At 32.8% G+C, this 22,710-nt stretch overlaps 1 protein-coding gene across 4 annotated transcripts in view; it reads left to right on the top strand.

Moving 5' to 3' along the window:
• Positions 1 to 22,636, top strand: part of LOC148941550 (uncharacterized) — a 144,779-nt gene extending 122,143 nt beyond the window's left edge. For all 4 annotated transcript variants that reach the window (XM_089104443.1, XM_089104445.1, XM_089104444.1 and 1 more), the window contains 3 exons: positions 10,850 to 11,032; positions 15,340 to 15,492; positions 18,490 to 22,636. In XM_089104443.1, the coding sequence (XP_088960569.1) occupies positions 10,850 to 11,032; positions 15,340 to 15,492; positions 18,490 to 19,355 (1,202 nt within the window). In that variant the 3' untranslated portion in view covers positions 19,356 to 22,636. The remainder of the gene's footprint in view (positions 1 to 10,849; positions 11,033 to 15,339; positions 15,493 to 18,489) is intronic.
• Positions 22,637 to 22,710: the final 74 nt, after the last annotated feature.

A 22,710-nucleotide genomic window follows, 5' to 3' on the forward strand; every position in this document is an offset into this window, starting at 1 on the left:
TTTGAATTTCTTTCGTTGAAATGCAAGAGTTGGAATATTTCAGGAGTGTTTGGTAGTGGTTTACCTTGTCACAGTTACAGTTTCTTGTTTTTTCAAAGTTCATCTTGAATTTTTTTCGTTGAAATACAAGAGTTGGAATATTTCAGTAGTGTTTGGTTGTGGTTTACATTGTCACAATTACTTTATCTTGATTTTTCAACGTTCATTTTGAATTTCTTTTGTTGAAAAGCAAGAGTTGGAATATTTCAGTAGTGTTTGGTTGTGGTTTACCTTGTCACAGTTACACTTTCTTGATTTTTCAAAGTTCATTTTGAATTTCTTTCGTTGAAAAGCAAGAGTTGGAATATTTCAGTAGTGTTTGCTTGTGGTTTACCTTGTCACAGTTACATTTTCTTTATTTTTCAAAGTTCATCTGAATTTCTTTCATTGAAATGTAAGAGTTGGAATATTTCAGTAGTGTTTGGTTGTGGTTTAACTTTTCACAGTTACATTTTCTTGATTTTTCAAAGTTCATTTTGAATTTATTTCATTGAAATGCAAGAGTTGGAATATTTCAGTAGTGTTTGATTGTGGTTTACCTTTTCACAGTTACATTTTCTTTATTTTTCAAAGTTCCTATTGAATTTTTTTCATTGAAATGCAAGATTTTTAATATTTCATATGTTGTTGTGTTATGTATACAGTTTCACATTTACATTTAATTTAATTTTCAAAAGTTAATTTTTTATTTCTTTCTTTTAAATGAAATAGTTGGACTATTTCAATAGTTTGATATTGTAGTTTACCTTGTCAAAGGAATAGTCAATTAATTTTCCAAATTTGATTTTGAATTTCTTTCATTGAAATGAAAGAGTTTGAATATTTCAGTAGTTTATTATTGTGGTTTAAAATGTCACAGTTCCATTTTCTTAATTTTTAAAATTTAAATTTGAATATATTTCGTTGCAATGAACGAGTTGGAATATTTCAATATTGTTTGATTGTGGTTTAAATTGTCACAATTACATTTTCTTGATTTTTCAAAGTTCATTTTAAACTTCTTTCATTTAAATGCAAGAGTTGGATTATTTCAGTAGTGTTTGGTTGTGGTTTACCTTGTCACAGTTACATTCTCTTGATTTTTCAAAGTTCATTTTGAATTTCTTTCGTTGAAATGCAAGAGTTGGAATATTTCAGAAGTGTTTGGTTGTGGTTTACCTTGTCACACTTACATTTTCTTGATTTTTCAAAGATCATTTTGAATTTCTTTCGTTGAAATGCAAGAGTTGGAATATTTCAGTAGTGTTTGGTTGTGGTTTACCTTGTCACAGTTACATTTTATTTATTTTTCCAAGTTCATTTTGAATTTCTTTCGTTGTTGTTTGGAAGAGTTGGAATATTTCAGTAGTGTTTGGTTGTAGTTTACCTTGTCACAGTTACTTTTTCTTGATTTTTCAAAGTTCATTTTGAATTTCTTTCGTTGAAAAGCAATAGTTGGAATATTTCATTATTGTTTTCTTGTTGTTTACCTTGTCACAGTTACACTTTCTTGATTTTTCAAAGTTAATTTTGAATTTCTTTTGTTGAAATGAAATAGTTGGAATATTTCAGTAGTGTTTGCTTGTGGTTTACCTTGTCACAGTTACATTTTCTTGATTTTTCAAAGTTCATCGGAATTTCTTTCCTTGAAATGCAAGAGTTGGAATATTTCAGTACTGTTTGGCTGTGGTTTACCTTGTCACAGTTACATTTAATAGATTTTTAAAATTTAATTATGAATTTATTTATATGAAAAGAAACATTTTGAAAATTTCAGTAGTGTTTCGTTGTTGTTTACTTTGTCAGAGTTACATTCTCTTTATTTTTCAAAGTTCATTATGGATTTCTTTAGTTGAAATATGTTTTGTAGTGCTTTACCTTGACACAGTTAAATTTCCTGATTTTGTTAGGTTAGGTTAGGCTAGATCAAGTTAGATTAAGGTTAAGTTAGGTTAGGTTAGGTTAGCCTACGTGCGCGCGCGTACGTAGGCTAACCTAACTTAACCTTAATCTAACTTGATCTAGCCTAACCTAACCTAACAAAAATCAGGAAATTTAACTGTGTTAAGGTAAAGCACGACAAAACATATTTCAACTAAAGAAATCCATAATGAACTTTGAAAAATAAAGAGAATGTAACTCTGACAAAGTAAACAACAACGAAACACTACTGAAATATTCCAACTCTTGCATTTCAATGAAAGAAATTCAGATGAACTTTGAAAAATCACGAAAATGTAACTGTGACAAGGTAAACCACAAGCAAACACTACTGAAATATTCCAACTCTTGCATTTCAACAAAAGAAATTCAAAATGAACTTTGAAAAATCAAGAAATTGTAACTGTGACAAGGTAAACCACAACCAAACACTACTGAAATATTCCAACTCTTGCTTTTCAATGAAAGAAATTCTAAATGAACTTTGAAAAATCAAGAAAATGTAACTGTGACAAGGTAAACCACAACCAAGCACTACTGAAATATTCCAATTCTTGCATTTCAACGAAAGAAATTCAAAATGAACTAGGAAAAATCAAGAAAATGTAACTGTGACAAAGGTAAACCACAACCAAACGCTACTGAAATATTCCAACTCTTGCATTTCAACGAAAGAAATTCAAAATGATCTTTGAAAAATCAAGAAAATGTAACTTTGACAAGGTAAACAACAACCAAACACTACTGAAATATTCCAACTCTTGCATTTCAACGAAAGAAATTCAAAATGAACTTTGAAAAATCAAGAGAATTTAACTGTGACAAGGTAAACCACAACCATACACTACTGAAATATTCCAACTCTTGCATTTCAACAAAAGAAATTCAAAATGAACTTTGAAAAATTAATGGAATGTAACTTTGACAAGGTAAACTACAACAACACACTACTGAAATATTCCAACTCTTGCATTTCAATGAAAGAAATTCAAAATGAACTTTGAAAAATAAAGAAAATGTAACTCTGACACGGTAAACCACAACCAAACACTACTGAAATATTCCAACTCTTGCATTTCAATGAAAGAAATTCAAAATGAACTTTGAAAAATCAAGAAAATGTAACTGTGACAAGGCAAACCACAACCAAACACTACTGAAATATTCCAACTCTTGCATTTCAATGAAAGAAATTCAAAATTAACTTTGAAAAATCAAGAAAATGTAACTGTGACAAGGTAAACCACAGCCAAACACTACTGAAATATTCCAACTCTTACATTTCAAGGAAAGAAATTCATTTGAACTTTGAAAAATCAAGAAAATGTAACTGTGACAAGGTAAACCACAAGCAAAGACTACTGAAATATTCCAACTCTTGCATTTAAACAAAATAAATTCAAAATGAACTTTTAAAAATCAAGAAAGTGTAACTGTGACAAGGTAAACCACAACCAAACACTACTGAAATATTCCAACTCTTGCTTTTCAACGAAAGAAATTCAAAATGAACTTTGAAAAATCAAGAAAAAGTAATTGTGACAAGGTAAACCACAACCAAACACTACTGAAATATCCCAAATCTTGCATTTCAATGAAAAAAATTCAAGATGAACTTTTAAAAATCAAGAAAATGTAACTGTGACAAGGTAAACCACAATAAAACACAACAGAAATATTCCAACTCTTGCATTTCAACGAGAGAAATTCAAAATGACCTTTGAAAAATTAAGAAAATGTAACCATGACAAGGTAAACCACAACCAAACACTACTGAAATATTCCAACTCTTGCATTTCAATGAAAGAAATTCAAAATGAACTTTGAAAAATCAGGAAAATGTAACTGTGAAAAGGTTAACCACAACCAAACACTACTGAAATATTCCAACTCTTTCATTTCAAAGAAAGAAATTCAAAATGAACTTTGAAAAATCAAGAGAATGTAACTCTGACAAGGTAAACCACAACCAAACACTACTGAAATATTCCAACTCTTGCATTTAAACGAAAGAAATTCAAAATAAACTTTGAAAAATCAAGAAAATGTAACTGTGACAATGTAAACCAGAACCAAACACTACTGAAATATTACAACTCTTGCATTTCAAAGAAATAAATTCAAAATGAACTTTGAAAAATCAGGAAAATGTAACTGTGACAAGGTAAACCACAACCAAACACAACTGAAATATTCCAACTCATGCATTTCAACGAAAGAAATTCGAAATGAACTTTGAAAAATCAAGAAAATGTAACTGTGACACGGTAAACCACAACCAAATACTACTGAAATATTCCAACTCTTACATTTCAACGAAGGAAATTAAAATTTAACTTTGAATAATCAATATTCTTTTACTCTTAAAATTTAATACAATAACATCATCTTCTTTACTTTTACAACTCTTGATTTAAAGATAATGAAATTATTTATTAAAATTTAATAATTAAGTAAATGTAACTTTGAAAAGGTAAACCACAACGAAACACAACTGAAATATTCCAACTCTTGCATTTCAAAGAAAGAAATTCAAAATGAACTTTGAAAAATCAAGAAAATGTAACCCTGACAATGTAAACCACAACCAAACACTACTGAAATATTCCAACTCTTGCATTTCAACGAAAGAATTTCAAAATGAACTTTGAAAAATCAAGAAAATGTAACTGTGACAAGGTTAACCACAACCAAACACTAATGAAATATTCCAACTCATGCATTTCAACGAAAGAAATTCAATATGAACTTTGAAAAATCAAGAGAATGTAACTCTGACACGGTAAACCACAACCACACACTACTGAAATATTCCAACTCTTGCATTTCAACGAAAGAAATTCAAATGAACTTTGAAAAATCAAGAAAATGTAACTGTAACAAGGTAAACCACAACCAAACACTACTGAAATATTCCAACTCTTGCATTTCAACGAAAGAAATTCAAAATGAACTTTGAAAAATCAAGAAAATGTAACTGTTACAAGGTAAACCACGACAAAACACTACTGATATATTCCAACTCTTGCATTTCAACGAAAAAAAAAATTCAAAATGAACTTTGAAAAATCAGGAAAATGTAACTGTGACAAGGTAAACCACAACCAAACACTACTGAAATATTCCAACTCTTGCATTTCAACGAAAGAAATTCGAAATGAACTTTGAAAAATCAAGAAAATGTAACTGTGACACGGTAAACCACAACTAAACACTACTGAAATATTCCAACTATTGCATTTCAACGAAAGAAATTCAAAATGAACTTTGAAAAATCAAGAAAACGTAACTGTGACAAGGTAAACCACAACCAAACACTACTGAAATATTCCAACTCTTGCTTTTCAATGAAAAAAATTCAAAATGAACTTTTAAAAATCAAGATAATTTAACTGTGACAAGGTAAACCACGAGCAAACACTACTGAAATATTCCAACTCTTGAATTTTAACGAAAGAATTTCAAAATGAACTTTGAAAGAATCAAGAAAATGTAACTGTGACAAGGTAAACCACAACGAAACACAACTGAAATATTCCAACTCTTGCATTTCAAAGAAAGAAATTCAAAATGAACTTTGAAAAATTAAGAAAATGTAACCATGACAAGGTAAACCACAACCAAACACTACTGACATATTCCAACTCTTGCATTTCAACGAAAGAAGTTCAAAATGAACTTTGAAAAATCAAGAAAATGTAACTGTGACAACGTGAACCACAACCAAACACTACTGAAATAATCCAACTCTTGCATTTCAACGAAAGAAATTCAAAATGAACTTTGAAAAATCAAGCGAATGTAACTCTGACACGGTAAACCACAACCAAACACTACTGAAATATTCCAACTCTTGCATTTCAACGAAAAAAATTCAAAATAAACTTTGAAAAATCAAGAAAATGTAACTGTGACAAGGTAAACCACAACCAAACAATACTGAAATATTCCAACTCTTGTATTTCAATGAAAGAAATTCAAAATGAACTTTGAAAAATCAGCAAAATGTAACTGTGACAAGGTAAACCACAACCAAACACTACTGAAATATTCCAACTCTTGCATTTCAACGAAAGAAATTCGAAATGAACTTTGAAAAATCAAGAAAATGTAACTGTGACACGGTAAACCACAACCAAACACTACTGAAATATTCCAACTCTTGCATTTCAACGAAAGAAATTCAAAATGAACTTTGAAAAATAAAGAAAATGTAACTGTGACAAGGTAAACCACAACCAAACACTACTGAAATATTCCAACTCTTGCATTTCAACGAAAGAAATTCAAAATAAACTTTGAAAAATCAAGAAAATGTAACTGTGACAAGGTAAACCACAACGAAACACAACTGAAATATTCCAACTCTTGCATTTCAACGAAAGAAATTCAAAATGAACTTTGAAAAATCACGAGAATATAACTGTTACAAGGTAAACCATAACAAAAAATTACTGAAATATTCCAACTCTAGCATTTCAACGAAAGAAATTCAAAATGAACTTTGAAAAATAAAGAAAATTTAACTTTGACATTGTAAACCACAACGAAACACTACTGAAAAATTCCAACTCTTGCATTTAAACGAAAGAAATTCAAATTGAACTTTGAAAAATTAAGAAAATGTAACTGTGACAAGGTAAACCACAACCAAACACTACTGAAATATTCCAACTCTTGCATTTCAACGAAAGAAATTCAAAATGAACTTTGAAAAATTAAAGGAATGTAACTGTGACAGGGTAAACTACAACAGCACACTACTGAAATATTCCAACTCTTGCATTTCAACGAAAGAAATTCAAAATGAACTTTGAAAAATCAAGAAATTGTAACTGTGACACAGTAAACTATAACCAAACACTACTGAAATATTCCAACTCTTACATTTCAATGAAAGAAATTCAAAATGAACTTTGAAAAATCAAGAAGATGTAACTGTGACAAGGTATACCACAACCAAACACTACTGAAATATTCCAGCTCTTGCATTTCAATGAAAGAAATTCAAAATGAACTTTGAAAAATCAGGAAAATGTAACTGTGACAAGGAAAACCACAACCAAACACTACTGAAATATTCAAACTCTTGCATTTCAACGAAAGAAATTCGAAATGAACTTTGAAAAATCAAGAAAATGTAACTGTGACACGGTAAATCACAACCAAACACTACTGAAATATTCCAACTCTTGCATTTCAACGAAGGAAATTCAAAATGAACTTTGAAAAATCAATAAAATGCAACTGTGACAAGGTAAACCACAACCAAACACTACTGAAATATTCCAACTCTTGCATTTCAACGAAAAAAATTCAAAATGAACTTTGAAAAATCAAGAAAATTTAACTGTGACAAGGTAAACCACTACCAAACACTACTGAAATATTCCAACTCTTGCATTTCAACTAAAGAAATTCAAAATGAACTTTGAAAGATCAAGAACATTTAACTGTGACAAGGTAAACCACAACCAAACACTACTAAAATATTCCAACTCTTGCATTTCAACGAAAAAAATTCAAGATGAACTTTGAAAAATCAAGAAAATGTAAGTGTGACAAGGTAAACCACAACCAAACACTACTGAAACATTCCAACACTTGCATTAAAAAGAAATAATTACAAATGAACATAGAAAAAACAAGAAAATGTAACTGTGACAAGGTAAACCACAACCAAACACTACTGAAATATTCCAACTCTTACATTTCAATGAATGAAATTCAAAATGAACTTTGAAAAATCAAGAAAATGTAACTGTGACAAGGTAAACTACAACGAAACACTACTGAAATATTCCAACTCTTGCATTTCAACGAAAGAAATTCAAAATGAACTTTGAAAAATTAAGAAAATGTAACTGTGACAAGGTAAACCACAACCAAACACTACTGAAATATTCTAACTCTTGCATTTCAACAAAAGAAATTCAAAATGAACTTTGAAAAATCAAGAAAATGTAACTGTGACAAGGTAAACAACAACAAAACACTACTAAAATATTCCAACTCGTGCTTTTCAACTAAAGAAATTAAAAATGAACTTTGAAAAATAAAGAAAATGTAACAGTGACACGGTAAACCATAACCAAACACTAGTGAAAAATTCCAACTCTTGCATTTCAATGAATGAAATTCAAAATGAACTGTGAAAAATCAAGAAAATGTAACTGTGACAAGGTAAACCAAACACTACTAAAATATTCCAACTCTTGCATTTCAATGAAAGAAATTCAAAATGAACTTTGAAAAATCAAGAAAATGTAACTGTGACAAGATAAACCACAACCAAACACTACTGAAATATTCCAATCTTGTATTTCAACGAAAGAAATTCAAAATGAACTTTGAAAAATCAAGAAAATGTAACTGTGACAAGGTAAACCACAACCAAACACTACTGAAACATTCCAACTCTTGCATTTCAACGAAGGAAATTCAAAATGAACTTTGAAAAATCAGACCTTTGGAGGGGGAGGGGCCGGGGGGAGGGGGTCGTTCTGTGTCTCAATGCACAAAAAAAGTATAAAAAATGGGGGAGGGAAGGGGAGGGGAGGGGCGGAGGGAGGAGATGGAGGGAGAGGGGCCCCTTTGGGAGGCCAAAGGGGGGAGGGGCCCTTTGGGCCCCGGGGGGGGGGGGTCTGGGGGAACCTTGAGGGCCGGGGGGCCCTTTGGGAGCCCAGTGGACCTTTGAGGACCGGTGGCTTCCTTCGGGGTTGGGGTAGAGGGATTGGAACCCTTTGGGGTTGGGGTAGGGGGATCGGAACCCTTTGGGTTGTGGTAGAGGACCTTACGACACTGTTAAAATCGAAATTGTGTATCATAACGACCACAGAGTTTTAGCCTCAAATTCTCTTCTATAATCATCTTTTAGAATGTCTCTAACTGTTTCGCGGAAATAATTCCATAAAATGGTTAAAACGGTTTCGCCCAAATAATCTCTAAACGTAATTTTAGCGTGTTCCTTTTGTTTAGCATCCCTATGCTTTCACATTTGAAATTACAAAAGAAACCCTTTCGCACGCTAAGATCAAAACATTTGGCCTGAAACGATTCTTCTGGAAGAACTCCAAATTAATTCCCTTTCATGAATCAATTCTCTTTAGAACAACAAATTAATTCCCCTTTCATGTCAATCAATCAATCACGACATCATCTGTCAGGTGTGATCTAAACTTTGCCCGGAGACATTTCTCTTGGTAGAACTCCAGACATTAATTAACTTGACGTCATCTGTCAGACATTAATTAACCTTGCCTGGAAACAATTTGATTAATGACTCAATAATCCATGAAAGTGACAGAGTTCCTGTTTTTCCATTCTCACTGACAAAAACCATAAATCATCCATAACCATCCATGAAAAACATCAAATAAATCGAACAACACACATAACCATCCATGAAAACAGACATAAATGTGAGAAAATTCCTGTTTTTCCAAGTGAGAAAATTCCTGTTTTTTCATTCTCAGTGAGAAAACCATAAACCACGTGGTGATCGTCGGAGTCGGACCCCCCTTTCTACTTGTATACTTCCCAATAACCAATACAATATGTAAGCAATGGGCAAAGTTCATAACTTGCAGCCATTCCCCTGGGAACTGTGGGGGATTAAGTCATCGTAAAAGACATATTTATTAGATTTTCGACTATGCTGAACAAAATGGCTATCTCAAAATTTTAATTGGGTGACTTTGGGGAAAAAATGAGCGTGGGAGGGGGCCTAGTTGCCCTCCATTTTTTTTGGTCACTTAAAAAGGGCACTAGAACTTTTAATTTCTGTTCCAATGAGCCCTCCTACAATATTCTAGGACCACTGGGTCAATACGATCACCCCTGGGAAAAAAAACAAAAACAAATAAACACGCACCCGTGATCTTTCTTCTGGCAAAAAATGCAAAATTCCACATTTTTGTAGATAGGAGCTTGAAACCTCTACAGTAGGGTTCTATGGTACGCTGAATATGATGGTGTGATTTTCATTAAGTTTCTATAATTTTTAGGGGGTCTTTCCTCCATTTGTCAAAAATCAGCCAAATTTTCTCAGGCGCGTAACTTTTGATGGGTAAGATTAAACTTGATGAAACTTATATATTTGAAATTATAATTAAAATTTGATTCTTTTGATGTATCTATTGGTATCAAAATTCCATTTTTTAGAGTTTCGGTTACCATTGAGCCGGGTCGCTCCTTACTTACAGGTCGTTACCACGAACTGTTTGATCTTACAGCTCACTTATGTTTACAAAAAGTCTGAAGACCGCCACTGTTCTGCCATATAGAACAATGATGAAAGAACTTTGATGATCTACTCATCATTGTTCTCAGACCGCTGATCAGAGCAGAATGATGAAAGACGTTTGCAAAAAAACGACCAAAGATGTAATATCTTTGTTGAAATATTTCACTTTTATGGGTTTTCTGACAAAAGATGTAATATATTAGCAAATTGTTTTGTGAAAAAACGCCCCTATTATGTATTATATGCATATATACGACGGTCCAGGGACATACTAATTGATGTGTTACCTTATTCCCATGCCACATTATAATCACACTTGTCGATAAAATCAAAATTATACACGATTACATGGCGAATTATGTACGCCGTTCGTAATTTCTCGAGTTGAACGTTTTAAATATAGTTATTGACTTCTTGCCTTTGTTTATATCCCACAAAGCAGCGTACACCTGTTTTTCATCACACGTCTCGGTCTATTTTGTGACTGGTTTGCATTGCAGTATATAAAAGAGTGCGTTTAGTACAGGAGTACCTAAAATTCAAACGCGGCCTATTAGAAAAAATCAGCTATATTACAGAGAATAAATTATAAATGAAAAAAAAATATGGTTTTATCGAAGTGTTAATTTAGTTCTATCTTTTCAGAAATCAAGGATGAATTGATTGATCCTCAAAATGATTATCTTTTGGGAGCTGCTAACTCTTTTGTGTCAATTAAGCAAGAACAGTTAGAAAATATTTCTGCAACAATGCATCCACATATGTTTACACCCATTGAACCTGATTCCAGTCTCTGTGAAATGGTGTCACCACGTTTCAATATGAAAGGTATGTTTTCCAGGTGCGAATTGTTAACTGAATGGTTCACAAGCCTAATTGATGATCGTAATTTTAGTGTTTCCGAATGTCAGAATAGCTTCATCGAATCACGCATCCCCCATAGTCAACCCCTTGCCATAACTGGGTCACTATATGCCTAGTTTTACCCCCTCCTCCTCTCTGTGAGGCGTTCACAAACGGGATTGTCTATTGTAATCTCTGTGTTGATGCTTTGTTATTTGGTGTTGTGATTCGACTCAATCGTTCATAAGTTTTCTATTATATACTTTTAATTCAGTAGAAAATTACTTGTAACTTAATATAAGATTATTTTATAAGCTTTTTAACTTAATAGAAAAGAACTGTCACAAAAAGTTAATTTCTCGTCAATCTGTAGCACATTCTTTTTTTTTATTATTTACCCCTCCTAGTTTTTTTGCCATAACCAAGCTTTCTTCAACCATATAATGAATTACATTTAAAAAAGCCCATAGTTATCGAGAATTTAGTTTGACATTCGGTTACTTTAGACAATTATTTGGCATGTCATTTCACGGTTCTAGGCGTGCAGACCCCCCCCCCAAAAAAAAAAAATCTCCCCGGAAAATACCCCCCGCAGAAAATATCTCCTGGAAAATATATCGTCGCTGAAAGGAAATTATTCCCAAAAATTTACTCCCCACTTAAAATTCCCCGAGACAATCCCTTTTGCTGCAGAAAACTCCCCCGCGAAGAACGTCCGTATTTTTCCAATAACTAATGCTATCTGCAAACAATGGAAAAATTACAAAACTTAAAATGGCACTTAAACTTCTACAGCGGATTTTTCTGATTGTTTTGTAGTTTGGGAGGGAGGGAGATACCTCAAAGGGTGCATTTTAATGCCAAAACGTTTATTTGATGGCTCTTATTCAACCATCAGATAAATACAGAATTAGTTCTAAGGGAGAGACGAAGGGAGGGTGGTGGTAGAAATTGATGAATTTTCCCAAGGGCCATAACCAGGATTTTTTGGGGGGTGGGAGATACAAAAGAAACTGTAAAAAAAAACATATCAAAAATGTGAAAATAATATCCATTCCCTTGTGGTTTCTGGGAATATTTCTGGTCTAAGTTCTTATTATGAAAGTAAAGAGTAGCATTAGACCCCAAAATAGGCAGAATTTATTTCATACAGGAGGGGGACTGCCCCTTTGTCATCCACACCTCCACATCAGGGTCGCAGAAACTTCGGAGGGTGCTCAATAGATCAGAAATTGAGAGTTCTAGTCCTTTTTTAATAAGTCGAAAGTGATTAGAGACCAACCATCTGGGGGGGGGGGGAGAATATTTTCCACGAGGGGTATTTTCCGCGGGAGTAAACGCCGGCCGCGCATTTACGAAGGATTGTAAATCTTAAGGCTCTGGACCTTTCAATAATATGAAATTCTATTTCGCCCCCTTTCCCTCTGGTTATGCTTTTTTTTTCTCTGCCCCTCCCTTCCTCCCTCTCTCTCTCTCTCTCTCTCTCTCTCTCTCTCTCTCTCTCTCTCTCTCTCTCTCTCTCTTTGCGTGACTCCTCGCTCTGTTTTTCTATTGCTGATTTTTCTTGCCTATTTCTCTTTCTCTCTTCATTTTTCCAAAAATTATAAATTTGTCATTATAACTAAGGTTCTAAGACATCACATCTGAGAACCTCGGAACTGAGGTTTCACAGTATCAAATGATATGATATGTCCTGTACAGAGAAGCTCTTTCGCAGCAATCAATATTTGTGATCGTTCTCTTGTAATGCCATATTTAACGACTAGCGTTATTTTCATTCCACTATCAATGCTACTTAATCCATTTTTGTTGCCTTTTCTTGCAATTCTCGCTACTTTCTTTATTTAACTATTGTTTATGAGTGAGGTCTCTTCTGTACATTTAGTTTATTTTATATTAGCAAGTTGAAAGTATGTGTATCTATCTTTGCGCCGGGAATGCTCTTGAAATTTGGAAGAGTCAAATGTTCAATATATGTTCGAACAAATCATGGGGGGGGGGTCAGAATGTGTTTTTAAAAGTCTAGGGGGGTCAATCTTGTTGTTTCATTCGGCCTTCCCAGTAATCCTACCAAAAAAAGGTATTTTTCAGTGAAAATACAAAAAAAGGTATTTTCCTTCCAATTGAATCCACTGATAGAAGCTCTCAGCAAGAACCAGAAATTAAGAGTTGTTACACAAAATGATTTAGGACTGGTCTTCAGGGCTCCCAGAGTATGCAAAACTGGTGTTCAGGGTCTTCAGAGCTTGTCTAGCTCATGGGCAAGGTTTATTGGAAGAGCTGTCATCCCCCAAAATGGGAAACCAGTGAGCCATCGTTGATTATCCCTATCTCAGGCCAAGAATTTTATATTTGGACAAAGAAAAAAAATTGGCATTGAAATATTTCTAAATTTAACATATCTTAAATTCAATAAAGTATACGATTTTTAAAGTGAGATTTTTATTTCTGCCTGAATTCTCTTTGATCGAACCTAGGTTAGACACGTAAAACTGTGGCATATTTTTATAGTTTTCATTATTATTTCATAATGCTAGTATATTTATTTTATAATATTATTTTGAAGAAAGCGAAATCAAGGAGTAGCAATTTAAAGGCTCACGTCATTAAAAAAAAAAACTTTTGAACGAGACTCTGTATGTGGTAATGTTGCTTTTCTTATTGTATTGTTAGCCTTTTCTTTATTTGTTCCTGAGTTGCTAAGCTCAAAAGGTAGAACGCAAACGTAATTGTAACCTTATCCCTTTTCAAGCTCCACAAAATGCAAAAACAGTATCTTAATTGTAAAGTAATTTAATATTTCAGCGTTAATGTCAGAAATTTTATACCTTCCAATATTACAACATTCGCTCCATATTCACAAACGAGGGGAAGAGCAAGACAGTTAATGGCCTCTTTTTCCCTGTCTAGTTATAAAACTTATTATTAAGGAAACAAAAATTAATGACTAATGGTCAGGGTCGAAGCTAGGGTTTTGAGTTTGGGGGGTGGGGGGAATAAAGAATGTATCGGCAAAATTGTCTAGTGTGCCGACATATGCGGAGACATAAGCTAAATTAAGACGCCCGAAGTTCCAAGGCGTCAGCATGCGGTCCCCCTCCCCTCCCTTAGCTGCGCCCCTGCTACTGATCTCTCCCCCGCCACTCATCAAGCCTTAGTGTAAGTAAGAAATCCGAACCGTAACTGATTTTTGCGTCTTTTGAATGACCAGAGGGTATTCTTGAGTATTATATTAAATTAAATTTATTATATTATATCAAGTTATGTTATATATACATATAATATATACTATAAAACGTGTTATTTTATCTATGTGTTATATTATATTCAATTACATGAAATTTAAAGAACGTATATATAATAAAACTAAAGAGTGGCCTAAAACTTAAATCGAAAAAATATTATCCAACAGATGATGCTTTAGGCGATTACACTTAGAGATTATTTTTCACGCTAAATTTTGTCTTTTTTGTAAACTCTTTAGTGGGCAACAAATAAAGTTAGTAGTTGCAAGTGTTTTATTTACTGAATGCCTTTAAAAGCATTTGAAATTTATTTTTTAAGGCAAAAGCTATAATTAAGTCCTTTCATTCTCAGCGCACTTTGACAAAAAATTTAAACCTTTCATCACAGGGCTGTTGTGTTAGAGGATTTATTCTTGATGCATTGAGAAAAAATATCCAAATTTAGTGTTAAGAATGAGGGACCGATCGGGGGGGGGGCATCTATTTTCAATTTCAGGATAAATACTATCCAACTTTTTACTATAGAATTTTATGAAGCCTATTTTCGCAAGTATCGAAATTATCTTCCAAGTGCTAATTCTGTAATTTACTACTTGTTTCCAGGAATTTGGGTTTTGTGGCCTTGGGTGTTGGAAAAATATGGTTAAAACTGATTTATATATATATATATATATATATATATATATAAAAAATTCGGATTCATTACAATACAAAATTTAATAACATGAAGAAAAAATCAGATAATGTTCAAGCTCAATCTGGGAATCTGAGAGAAAACCCATCAGAGTCAGTTTGGCATGATGTATGTCAAGAGGTAGAGAGAGAGAGACGGAGAGAGAGAGAGAGAGAGAAGTAAAACCCAAAGAAGGGAAATGTAAGCAATTGTGCGAAAACTAGAATATCTGGAGGTATTGGGGGGGGGGGGGCATGTATCGGTCCGAATTTCTTTTGGCCACGTGTCTGAAGCGGGGCTGTAAGAAATAACTGTTTTTACGATTACATTTTTATAACTTTCTACAATTATATTTATGTATTTTGTTGTTTCAGGTATACAAGATGGATTGCCAGCTAACAACAAAGTAACTTTTAGTAGCACAAATCCTTCTATGTCACTTAAACAGAAAGATATTCCTAAAGCCATTTCTGTTTGTTTTGCCTCCCATATTAAGAGAGAGCCCGAATCACCTGATATGTACGAAGGTATGTTTTTTTGAAGTAAAGGTTGTCCAAATAATCAAACAATCGAGAAATTGTCTGTGATAATACGTATTTTTTTCGCGTGTATGTTTTTCAAAAAGTCATGAGCATAAAGAATTTTACAAGAATTTAAATTAGTCGAAAATTTTCCAGCCATCTTCCATCTTCCAAAACTTTCCAACCATCTTCAGGCCTTGGCGCAAAACAATGAACAACAAATTTAAAAATATACAATTGGTTATATACATTTGTATAATTAAAATAAGTGTATATTATCTAATATATAGAAGTGTATAATTAAGTACAATTACGTAATAAGCAAATTGAATTAATTATATTTTACATATTCCTGGACAACCATGTTTTCAAATGATTCAGTAGTTAGGAACAATTAAAAATCAACAAATTGGTATTGATACTGTACAAAGATTTATCGCATGTACTAAGGACTGAAATCGTATAAGTCTACTGACAAGAAAAACTACCAATTTCTGACAAGAAGTAATCCCAATTTCTCGGGTTACTTCTACTATATCTTTATCTACCTATATATTTTTTCCATATATTTATAACGGGGCAAACTGTACATTCTGCCTTCTTGTAGATTTTGATGGTAATTCAATCAAAATATCCTGCTCCAAATCATATGAAAAACATTCATTTTCTATCAGCAATTTACTCCCTTGCAGCTCAGCATATTTATTATTTTTTCTCCGGAAATGGCTTCACCCTGTCACAAATTGATCCCTCGTGCTTGGTATAATCGGGGCTCTTAGCCAAATTGGCACTGTTAAAACTACGGCTAAATTTTAAGATCAAATCGCGAATTTTGTGCTTGTAAATTTCACAATGACAGGCCTTAAACCACTATTTGCTTTCAATCTAAACGTATCCTTAATGTCTCGCTGTTCTATACCTAAAATTGGACTTGAAGAATTAAACATCGCAGTAACATCTTCTCTCAAAGAGTTTTTATGCTGGGGTGAGATTGCAAAGTTATATATAATTAAATTTGTCCTTTTCTCATCTGCCTCAAGCTGACTAATTCTATTTTTTGCAACTCTCAGTTCTGAATGTAAATTCTCTAATTCTTTTTGTACTGCCTGAGAATCGCCCTGCAGTTTTTGTGATTGTGGCATTCATACTTTCGGATAGCATGTAACCATATGACTGAATACCACTTATTTGTCTTCCCATCGGGTCCAATTTCTCAATCTTTGTGTTAATTGCATCTATAATTTCTGAAATACCTGCGGGATCAATCATTTTACTTTCCGTTCAACTCTCTGTGTAGCAATCGTCGGTACTTATAAGCGAAGGGGTATTTGAAAACCCCCACCAAGTATAATACGCTCTATTTGTCAAAAAAAAAAATATCCAAATCAGCCACTGCCTTTCTTTGAGTAACTCTTGGACAAAGATAGATAATCCAACCGGTTGTTCCTTTCTTTGAGTAACTCTTGGACAAATATAAATAATCCAACCGGTTTTTTCCTTTCTTTGAGTAACTCTTGGACAAAGATAAATAATCCAACCGTTTTTTTCCTTTCTTTGAGTAACTCTTGGACAAAGATAAATAATCCAGCCGGTTTTTTCCTTTCTTTGAGCAACTCTTGGACAAAGATAAATAATCCAACCGGTTTTTTCCTTTCTTTGAGTAACTCTTGGACAAAGATAAATAATCCAACCGACTTTTTCCTTTTTTTTAGTAACTCTTGGACAAAGATAAATAATCCAACCGGTTTTTTCCTTTCTTTGAGTAACTCTTGGACAAAGATAAATAATCCAACCGGTTTTTTCCTTTCTTTGAGTAACTCTTGGACAAAGATAAATAATCCAACCGGTTTTTTTTTTATAACCTTACACCTGGAGTGCTGAATGAAAACTGAAATATTGTCAAATATTGAAATTTGTTTAAGACAGCTAGTCTTTAGCATTGAGGTAAAAATTAAAATATAATCTTTAAGGAATCACAAAGATCCTTTCATGGAGGCAACAGGGATGTCTCAAGATTTCAATTCTTAGAAATAGTAGGCCTATATGTTTTGATTCTCAGTGGATAATCATGAAGCATGCTAGAAATTTTGTTTGCAAAATGCTGCTGTTAAGACTTTCAAGCGTTTGAATCTAAGCGAAATCAAAGAGAAATTAACCAGTTTTTGCACTTTATATATCCGTTTTTATTTGTTTTTGTTTTATTTATCCGTTAATAAAGCACAATGAAGATAAAGCATGTGCCATTTCCCTGTATGCTTTGTTACAAGAGGATAGGCTATCCGATATGCTTAGATAGTAATACTCAAAAAGCTATAGTAAAAATTATAAATTTCACTATAACTTACTTTGCACTTGTTGCATAATAACGTATTATTATGTCACGCTTGGTGACGAGTTGACGATGAAAAGTGACAAGTTGATCGTAAGGAAGATATTTGCCCTGAAATTGCTAATGGACCGGAATTTTTGGATATGCTGATACAAGGAAAAGAATACAGAAATAACGGTTTTTTTTTAGCAGGAATTTAAGTGTCTTGAAATTATCTTTTAGCATTGTCTTTATTTGTAAGGAAAATATTTCAAACAGCAAAAAAAAATTCTAATCCTATATGCTCTTGTATTTTTTTTTATTATTATTAATCCTAAATTCTATATATAATTTAATATCTGACATGCCACTAATCTTTTATCGAAGTTTTAGATGATTGTTGAATCTTCTGAAATTTTTATAAAGTCTTCATTCGAATGCACATCGGGAATTGCAGGAACAATTGCTCAAACAAGGGGTTGAAGAATTTTTTACCAGGGAATCGGGAGGATTAAATTCTTATCTCTATGCTAACATTTTTTCTTTATTTCCCCATATTTTCAAGTTTATTTTTAAAATTATGTGACGAAGGGATGCTCGTTGTGCTGGAAACAGCTCAGGTGGGACATTGTAGTTGTAATCATTATATTTACGTTCATACCTTTATTTGTCGAAATCTTTTATTCTAATTTCAGATGTAGAAAATGCTGCGTCATCTTTCACTCACCAACCCTTGGAAGACCGTGAAAGGTCGTGGGGAATCAATTCACCCAGTACTTTCATAAAATCAGAACCTAGTATGGATAGTGACCTACAAGATCACCAAACGTGTTTGAAAAATAGTTCGGTTATTATATGCATAAAAAAAGAAACCGGTGTGGAAATCAAAAATTTTATTTGTGACTATCAGTATGAAAGTCTTCCGCACATTAAGCTGGAAACATCTTCATCCATTAAGTGCTCCGACGGCTCGAAAGAACTATCCCACGAATGCAAGGAATGCAAAATTAGTTTCGCTCAAGAGTCAGAGCTGACTCGTCACAACATAATTCATGACCGAAAAGGTCACGATTCTGAGAGGCTTTACAGGCGTAGTACTATTACACTTCCGTCCGATCCGTTGAATCGTCAAACTATTGTGAAACCGTATAAATGTTCTAAGTGTGGTAAAATGTTTACCACAGAAAAAAATATGTCTGTTCACATGTTAATCCACAACGGTGATAATTACAAATGTGATTCTTGCGACAAAGCTTTTTCTTTCCTTGCCCACTTGAGAAAACACATAAAGAAAAACCATACTGATGTAAAATCTTTTCAATGTAAAATATGTAACAATTCCTATGCTCATCCTAAAACTTTGGATATTCATATGAGAGTCCATACTGGTGAAAAACCGTACCGTTGTCAATTCTGCGAGAGGACCTTTTCTCAACGGACATCGTTGAAATGCCATACACGGACACACACTGGTGAGAGACCATATACGTGTGATGTATGTAAAAAAGCCTTTACTTCCCTTTCGAATGTAAAAAGGCACGTGAAAACACACAGCAAGTAAAAAGTATATGGCTGCTAACTATGCTTCAAGGGTTTTTCATGAGTAGTTTTTACTTGCACGGATCTCAGTGGCCATCAATACTGCACAGATCTCAGTTCTTGTCATAGATTAGCCGCAAATAAATTTAAGAGAGATCATACATGTAATGTATAAGAAACCTTTTGATTTCTTTTTTAATGTAAAAAAGCTTTTGAAAACATCCAGTAGAAAGAATAAAGTGATTGAGTTTCTTCAAGGACTTTTACAGAGTAGTATTTCGGCAAATGGATATCAGCAATTGTCCTTGTATTGTCACCAATGAGTTTATACTGCCAAGAGACCTTCTCCGTTTAACTGTGCTAGAACATTAAGATGTAAGGCTCTTAACGTTATTCAGTTCTGTATATGGTTGGAAATTTGTTACCAGTATTTTAGTAGTCTGTTTTCTAATGATCTTACGAACTTATTATTCGAATTTCCCAGTTGTTTAGCCTGATTTTAATCTATGTCGCTCTTATAACAAAGAATTTGATCCAAAGTTCCTTGGTTTAGGCTTATATGTGTTCTGTTTGGTTTTATTAAGGACTCGGTATAAGATTTTTCAGCCAGAATCACTGAGAACATCCAAGGTTTAGCAAGGGGTTTTGAGAGGTTTTTTTTGTAAAAAAAAACAAAACAACTGTCAATTGAAAAAACTATTATTACAGCACAACAGATGCTTTCTCATTACTCTAATACTCAACCCGGTTTCCACATAAAATATAATATTGTCACTGTTATGCCTAAAGGTCGTATCTGACATTTTCACACTTCTAAGATAATCGCCCAAAAAATTTTTGCCAAGCTATTGGCAATGGAAGCATCAATAGGGCAATGTATGCTCAAGCACACTTTCATTATCTTTATCTAGATGAGAATAAAATTGAAGAAAAAGAAAAAACGGGCATATTTCCAGCCAGTGAAAGAGTGAAAATACATTGCATATATTTCGGCCAAAACCTCCGCTCAGCCGTCTTCAGTGCAAAGATAGAAGAATAAAAAAAGACTCTAAAACAAAACCAGTAAAATAAATACAAACAAACCGTACAAAAACAACTACTAAAATAAATAGAATCCAGCCAGTAATTTCACTGGCTGGAAATATCCTCGTTTTTCTTCTTTATTTTTTTCTCATCTTGCCATGCTTAGCCAGTGTGGTCTTAGGAATTATTTATCTTGATCTCTAATACCCGGCTGATTCTGTGACTGAGAATGGCTTAGCAAACTGTTTATGACTCGTTTTTTCTCCTTCTTTAGTTTTTCCTAATCTTCCCATGCTTAGCCAGTTTGGTCATAGAAATTATTCATCTTGATCTGTATTACCCTGCTGATTCTGTGACTGAGAATGGCTTAGCAAACCGTTTATGGCCATTTTCCAAGAGGTTTGAAGAGGTAGGATTTGACTTTTGTGTGTGACAATATACTGTATGGGACCTAATCACGAGATGCAACCGCTGTGATGCTCCTTGAAAAAACGAAATTTACAAATTTTCTCTGAAATTTTTGATTTTAATTAGTTTTTTTTTTTTTTACTGGTTTTGCTGAGGAAAAAATATATAAACAATATTAAGCCCATTCTGAAACTTAACACGTTTGAAAACATTCTAAAACTGAAACTAAAACATCAAAATATCCGAAATTTGAAAAACAGATTGTTATATTATTAATTGACTAAACCCCGATAAAAAAGCTTTTGCTTCTATTTGGCTATTAAATTTATTAGGACAGTATAAATTGCTAATGAAGCATTTATCTTACTAAGAAGTTGATAATTTTATTAATAATGCTGACCTCTTGCTTGCACTGTTGTCTATTTAAAACTTATATTGATGTTAGAAGATCATGGATAAACTGACTTCACAGCTGCTGAACCAATTACACACACTGAGATTCTTAGCGAGACTAAAATAAAGGGAAAGACAATAAATACAAGGCACTTATCAGAAAGACAAGAAATAAACATTTTAGGCAGATAAAAAAAGTCCTAATGTCCTAATGATGTTCTATCTTCTTCTTCATTAAGAAAGCAAGATATATTTTTTATCATGCCTATACGTACATACGTCTAAAAATGCTGTTTGTTAAACAACTTATAAAGTCGGAATTTTTCAGTAAATAATAAAACATTATACGTTGTATTTACTAACTGACCTATTTTATGCCCTTAACTTCGAATTCGAATAATATTGCGAACAGTAAAATATTACTGAAAACAATTTTTCTGACGAAACAAGCATACAGTAGAAATTTACAAACACTTTTAATAATTTAATTTATAAACCATGGTAAAGTTTCATCAGTTATGGCGTGTTATATTATTATTATTAATTACGTTTTTATTTGTTTATTGTTATATATTATTGCATTATTTATATCATCAGCCTAAATCATGAAATGATTTCTAATTAACAATCATAATAAAATCTTGTTTAAAATTAGTGACAAGATCTTTCATGAAGATCTCTTTTCTAGAAAACAATTACATTATTCTAAATATCCATTTTTTTGAACTGAGATGACAATTGGCGCAACACATTTGTTTGGACATAATTACACTTAATGATATGTTTTTCCATGGGCGTAAAAATCAAAGTGAGTTAATTTCTTTTTGCCAGAACGCGAAAAAAATGAGGTTCTGTTAGGCTGCGGTGTGCTTTTTTATATTGCTTGCAATGAAGCTTAAATTGCTTTGCAAAAAGCTCTGAACTGCTTAAACAATTTTCTGAATTATTTTGAAGTTTAATTGGGCCATACTTATAATTTTTGTTCAAGGGGGCTGGGTTAAAACACCGCAAAGTACCTTTTCTACAGCTATTACAGGGAGAAAGAACTACCCTGGAAATTGCCTTTATGTTTGTTTGATGATGGTATCATCAAAACATTCGTAGATGTATGTGTTCTTCATACTATTGTGATAAGACCTACCCAGGATCTTGGTTCAAAGGAGTGGAGTTTTACAATTAAGAAAAGTACCTTTCTTGAGCAGGAGCTGACCTAAAAAAATGCCTTTTTATATGTTTTTCCTGTGACAATTATATAGCGAAAAAGAAATCAGTGTTGTTTTTTGGAATTTTGGGGAAATTGGTTCGAACTTGTATACGGTTTTGAATGCTTATATTTGCTTTATCATAATAGCTTCCTGTTTTCTTGTACTTTGTAATTATTTAGTAATATTATTACATTTTTTTTCTCAGTGAAAATTTAATCAATATTATTGTGCGTGCTATTTCACAAAAATATAATACCCTATTGCTATGTAATACCAACCATTGAACATAGGGGTATGAAACGTCAAAAATATTATTAAGTTTCGATATTTATCCAAAAGTCTTAATGC

The sequence above is a fragment of the Artemia sp. Qi Xiang Cuo genome, chromosome 18, assembly GCF_049724085.1.
Source record: "Artemia sp. Qi Xiang Cuo chromosome 18, ASM4972408v1, whole genome shotgun sequence".
In the NCBI taxonomy this organism is placed as follows: Eukaryota; Metazoa; Arthropoda; class Branchiopoda; order Anostraca; family Artemiidae; genus Artemia; species Artemia sp. Qi Xiang Cuo.